Source organism: Henckelia pumila, chromosome 1, assembly GCF_033568475.1.
Source record: "Henckelia pumila isolate YLH828 chromosome 1, ASM3356847v2, whole genome shotgun sequence".
NCBI lineage: Eukaryota > Viridiplantae > Streptophyta > Magnoliopsida > Lamiales > Gesneriaceae > Henckelia > Henckelia pumila.
Window position 1 is genome coordinate 119,968,975 of NC_133120.1, and position 6,702 is coordinate 119,975,676.

At 30.0% G+C, this 6,702-nt stretch overlaps 1 protein-coding gene across 1 annotated transcript; it reads left to right on the plus strand.

The window, feature by feature from the left end:
- Positions 1-1,602: 1,602 nt before the first annotated feature.
- Positions 1,603-3,053, plus strand: LOC140892749 (probable galacturonosyltransferase-like 3). The gene has a single exon (XM_073301728.1). It carries the CDS (start codon positions 1,649-1,651, stop codon positions 2,666-2,668), a length of 1,020 nt encoding a protein of 339 aa, XP_073157829.1. The 5' UTR covers positions 1,603-1,648; the 3' UTR covers positions 2,669-3,053.
- The last annotated feature ends 3,649 nt before the right edge of the window (positions 3,054-6,702 follow it).

The window sequence follows — 6,702 nt, forward strand, 5'->3', positions numbered from 1 at the left end:
CCAAATTTTCGGGGAATTGATTATCTATATCTATATTATTATTATATAAAACTTGGACACTCTTTAATAGCTACTTTTGGTGTGTCAAGATGACACCAATTTTTTTTCTATTTTACCCCTATTCATTGAGAGTTCTCTGCACAGCTTCCTTTTTTTTAAAGACAAAGGGCAAAATAACATTTTGACAACTTTCATAATTCTAATTTCATCCCACGTCTCTCTCACATGTTTCCCAAAGAACGTTTTCTCCCAAATCAGAAATAAAAATAAATTTTATTAAAAAAATATTATAAAAACACGCAACGTGTGCTTCGGATCACTAGTATCATTTAAACGGCCTGGTTATAACTACGGCACGTGTGCAATTAATTTCCGCACCAATTTAGCACGAGACTTTCAAATTCTAATGATTGTAATGTTGCGAAATGATTTTAAATTTATGGATTTTAAACATATATTTTTGTTGTTTAGAGAAGTAATATTATAAAGTTTAAATTCACATTTTTTTTGTTTATATCATATTTCATGTTAATTAGAACAAATTTCAAGTTCAACTAATAAAGATATAATTTGAAATTCATTCTATTTAATTTATGTAAGAATAGGTAAAGTATGAATGAGTTTAGAATTTGATCAATTGTATTATTTTAACAATATTTTTTCCTCTATTTGAAATGCGCGCATAATTAAATGGAATTTTAGAGTCTGGGCTTGTAGCCCGATTGATCTTACATGTTCGCTAATTGACAGAGACTCGAGTTATAATTTTTTGAAGTGGGAACTAGATTTATTATAAATGGAATTTTTTTTCTGAAAGTTTTGAATGGATTTCAAACTTCAAATTTTAAAATAAAGGACATAGATTATCTAAACTATATTACACCTAAATTTCAGGAAATTGAACCCATTTTTAAACCAGTTTCGATAGTTCAGTTTCATAATATTTATGTACTTTTCAATTTATATACACCCCAACAAAAAGTTGCATCATGCATGCATAATAAGCAAATATCAAATATGTTTTAAGCATAAATCTTAGAGATTATAAAAATCTATCACAAAATCCAAGGTAAATCTCTGTCTATCAAAGTATATATTTAATATTATCATTAAAATATTTAAACATACGTATGCACTTTTTTACTAATTGAATTGTGATCACAAAATATATTAAAATATTAATTAATTAACTATTTATTTTTTAAAAAATTTAATTTTTCAATAAATAATCAATTATTTTTTTATTGATATTTAATATTATTTTGTATTTTTATAATATTAAGGTCAATAAATTTAAGTATCTACGACCTACAAACTAATAAATTTAAATATAAATTAATAATTACACTATCATGTAATTCTGAATTTTAAGTAAGAATGGCTAATGAAAAATTAGTAGATTTCAATATAATTGTTTTTTATATAAAAAAGTATGATGACTTTAGTAAAAATCATATTTTATAAATTTTTTAATAAATATAATGCAGACGCAGTTTTTGCTACTTTTTCCTGAGAAAATTAAAAAAATATATATATGTCATTTCATTCCAATGCTAATTAAGTTATTTTTCAAAATAATAATATATATAAACAAAACAATCGTCTCGATTTCTAAGCCCACCCCTCCTCGATCCCTTCCCCGACCATCATGCCGCCGAGTCTCCGCCTCATAGCCACCACCATCATCGCCGTATTCCTCCGCCTACCTCCCCTATCGGCAGCTGACCTCCACCTATTCCGCGAAGCCCCCGCATTCCGCAACGGAATCTCATGCCCGCCGCCGCATGACACCTCCACCACCGTGCACATAGCAATGACTCTAGACTACTCCACCCCCTACCTCCGCGGCTCCGTCGCCGCCGTGCTTTCCGTTCTCCAACACTCCACCTGCCCAGAAAACACTTTCTTCCACTTCTTCGCCATACCCAGCCACCATCCCCACCTCCACAAAACCATCGCCTCCACCTTCCCTTACCTCCACTTCCACCTCTACTCCTTCGATCCCACCACCGTCACCCACCTCATCTCCACCTCCATCCGCCGCGCCCTCGACGAACCCCTCAACTACGCCCGAATCTACATCGCCGACCTCCTCCCCTCCTCCGCCTCCCGCATTATCTACCTCGACTCCGACATCATCGTCATCGACGACATCGCCAAACTCTGGAGAATCAACCTCAGCCCACACATCCTCGGCGCGCCGGTGTACTGCCACGCGAACTTCAGCCATTATTTCACCTCCAAATTCTGGTCAAACCCATCATTATCCTCCACATTCAAAGGACGGTCGCCTTGCTACTTCAACACCGGAGTAATGGTGATCGATTTGATGAAGTGGCGGAAACAGGGCTGCACACAGAAGCTCGAATACTGGATGAAGATACAAAAAAGTTACAGAATCTACGAATTGGGCTCCCTGCCGCCATTTTTGCTCGTTTTCGCCGGAAATGTTGAAGAAGTGGAGCACAGATGGAATCAACATGGGCTCGGAGGAGATAATCTTGAAGGATTGTGCAGAGATCTGCATCCGGGTCCAGTGAGCTTGCTACACTGGAGTGGCAAAGGGAAGCCATGGCTGCGGCTTGATGCTAAAATGGCTTGTACTCTGGATAATCTTTGGGCTCCCTACGATTTGTTCAGACATGAATATTTGTTTTCCGATGACTGAGAATATGGGAGTGTCGGTGGGAGACAGAGAGGGAAGGGACGTGAAATGACGGATTTGGACAAGAGTGGGTGAAATATCGTGAGGTGGGATAAGGGGTGAAATTGGAAATTCTGGGTGGGTAATAATAAAAATAAAGTACTATAATACAATATTATTGCTTGAAAATTTGGTAAAACTTACAAGGAATCCAACGGCGGCGGCGGCGGCCGTGATCGACGGCGGAGAGGCGGTGGGTTTAGTTTGTTGAGCAATAAAATCTTATGTTTAGTGAAAGTGGATGGATATGAATTAATATTCTCATGTTGCTATCAGATGTTGTCTCGATGTTGATGGTGTTACATGGTGGGGTATAAAACGTATCCATGTGTGTGTACCTTGTATTGTACATACATTCATTCATGTATATTTAAGTTTTTTTTTTATAAAGTAAATACCTCGTATTTTTAATTTCGTTAATTCTACGTTATTTGAAGGGTAAATTCGCATTAGTACCTTTAGTCCCCTGTTAGAAAAATATTTGTTTCAACTTCCTGGGCCCACATTTTTTTTTCGGATAAAAATGAGTACAAAACATTGAAAATAAGGTACGAATATATGATATTCCAGTACAAAACATTGAAAATCTGGTATAAAAACTAAAATTTTGAGTATAAAATTAACATGAAAATTTTTATTAATAAGAAAAATATGTCATTAATATTAATATTTTTAGTATTCAAAAATCATATATTTGTACCAGATCTAACACATTTCGTACTCAAAAAACATATATTAGTGCTCTATTTCTGATATTTTGTACCCATTTTCATCAAAACATACAATTTGTCATTAATGTCAATATTTATCTATATATTTAAGTACTCAAAAATCATACATTTATACCAGATTTTCAATGTTTTGTACTGGAATATCATGTATTCGTACCTTATTTTTAATGTTTTGTACTGATTTTCATCCGAGAAAAAAATGTGGGCCCATGGAGTTTAAACAACATTTTTTTGACGGGGACTAAACATGTATATTTGTTTGGGTTTAGGTACTGAATGATACTTTACCCTTATTTGAAATTGTTTTTAGTTTATATATCAAGAACGTTTTCTGAACCGTTGCAAAAATCGTCGCAAAACCTGTTTAACCTCGGTTATGGCTATTTTTTTTGTAATGGATATTAGTATTACACTAATTTATTTCCATGTCTTCGATCAATTGCGCTTGGACTGATGTTGTGAGACCTCTGTACCACATGAAAAAAATGAAAGCTTTAAAATGAGTTTAAAATAGGCTACAATGGACTTCTATAGCAACTTGGGTTAATCATTTTTGTAAATCGATGACGAATACGAAGTAGTTGTTATAGGAGCCCATTGTGCAGTCGCGCAGACACGAGCCTGGGCTTGGGGCGTGACAGATGTCACTATAACGACCCTTGCTGTTCCGATTAATTGTGTTTTAAATTGATAAAATTCATGTGTTTTCACGATGATTAATTTATAATCTACATGATTTTTTTTGAATATATATAATCTATAAATTTATTTATTACTAACCCATTTATTTGTATCATTATTCGTTTTCATCTGAGTTTTTTTACGAAATGGGCTGAGCTCGGTCCACTGTTACGGACCATAAAATAGAATAGGCCCATCACGTACGTAAAGCCTTTCCGATATAAATAAAACCACATGAAGATTAATTAACCTCATTAAACATTATATTTATTTCGAGGATTGAATAATTACAAAGATGTCAGGTTTTGCCTTTATATTTTGGAATCTTAAGCGTCTTAAAATCATTTTAGTTCTCAATTTCAGGTCAGTCTCCATAAAATGGAGGTTCTAAGTGAATTTTCAAGAAAATGTTATATATAATTTTTTAAACTAATAATTATTTAATAAACTAAATAAGACAATGAAATCCCTAATCTCATTAGTTAGAGATCAAATTCGAATAATCTAACTTAACTGACTGGATTTAACAAAAGTGTTATGATATGATTTTGAATATAGATGATTATCAACATAGATTTTTGGTTAAGATAGATATCTCAATTTTATTTATCTACATATTTGTATCTTGTAATTGTACCCTATAAATAGGGGTTCTCAGTTATGAATAAAATAATTATGAGTCATTCTCGAAACTCGCTTTTCTCTCTTCTCTCTTTCATTATTAAATTTATAACACGTTATCAGCACGAATACTTTATATTTTAATTTGTTCTCTTGAAGAGCACAACATATTATTGAAAATATCATATTTATGATATATAGACATTGATGCTCCAAAAGTAGCACAATTTATAGTATAGTGTTGATGTTCTTGAAGCAACACAACTTTTTGTTGATGTTATTGCTTTTGAAATTGCAAAAAAATTTAGTTTCATGTTGATGCTTGTAGCATACCATAAATTTATATTGACTATCTATTCAGATCTATTATTTAAGATCTGAAATATAATAATTTTCAATATTCTTGAAAAATATTTATTAAAGATATAGAATGATAAATTTTCTTGAAGAATATGAATATCAAATATGAATTATGATATCTATAAGATTTATAATCAAATATATTCAATACTCCTGAAGAACAATGAGATAAGATCTAAGATCTTTATAAATATTTTTGAAAATATTGATATTAGATCTAATATCAAAAAATATTTCAGGAGAATATTAATTTGATTATAGATATATATTATTGATTACTCTCGAAGAAATATTATATTATTTACCGATATTTCCGAAAACTATTGCTTTTTACATCAGATCTGTCAATATTCCAGAATATTATTGATATGATATCTATCAGTATTCGTGACGAATATTTATCAAAGATAGAAAATCTATCAATATTTCTGAAAAAAAAATATTGATTTTATATCTAAACATTTCTGAAGAAAATTTGAGCTAAAATTTAAAGATCTAATACCGATATATCATCTAAAAATTGTCAATATCCTGAAGATATTGATTATTGAATATAAATATTCCTGAAGGATATTGATTCACAATAAAAAAAATAATATCGATATTCTTAAATTTAGTGATATAGTGCATAAGATTTGTTAATGTTTTCGAATAATATTAAAACAACATACAAATATGTTAATATTCTCGAAGAATATTGATTTATTGTGAATTATAAATATATATTTATGTTGTTTTCTCGATAAACGCATATTATAATAAATATTTATTTATATATTCAATTATGATCCAGAAGTAGTATAATTCATAAGATTTATATCGATATAAGATCTATCAACATTCATGAATAATATTGACATAAAATAAACAATCTATCAATATTTTTGAAAATTATTGATTAGGTTTATCATCAATCATGAATAAAATCGATAAAGATATATCTATATATATTCATGTATAATATTGATATAAAATCTAAAGATTTATCAATATTTCTGAAGAATATTGATACAAGATATAGTATATATCAATTTTCTTGAAGAATATTGATGAAAAATAGAAGATGCATAATATTCTCAAAAATGTTGATTTAAAATTTATCAATATTCTTGAAAAATATTTAACTAATATGCAAAGTCTATTGATATATATCATGAATGATATTGATATAATATATAAGATTTGATCGTATCTTGGAAGAATATTGATCAATGATTTAAAATTTGTTAATATTTCTGAATAATATTAAACTTTATACTTCCGATATATTTATCAAAATTCTTGAAGAATATTGTTTGAGATCAAAATTTTGTCAATATTTCTGAAAAATATTGATCTATAATTAACAATAAAATTATTAAATAAAGAGCGATTAATATTGAAAGTCGCCTGATTGATGTGATTCATTCCCTGAAGTGAATGAAAATAGTTTATATGTTGTGTCATGTGTAGATTAAATTTTCAAAGAATATGATTTTTTTTATTTCACTAGAAGTGGAATATATAAAGATTACAAAATATCGGCATGAATATTTAGAAACGGTATGTTTCAAGTATTCTAAAAAAAAATATTCATACCTGTAGTACGATAAATAAATAAAAAAT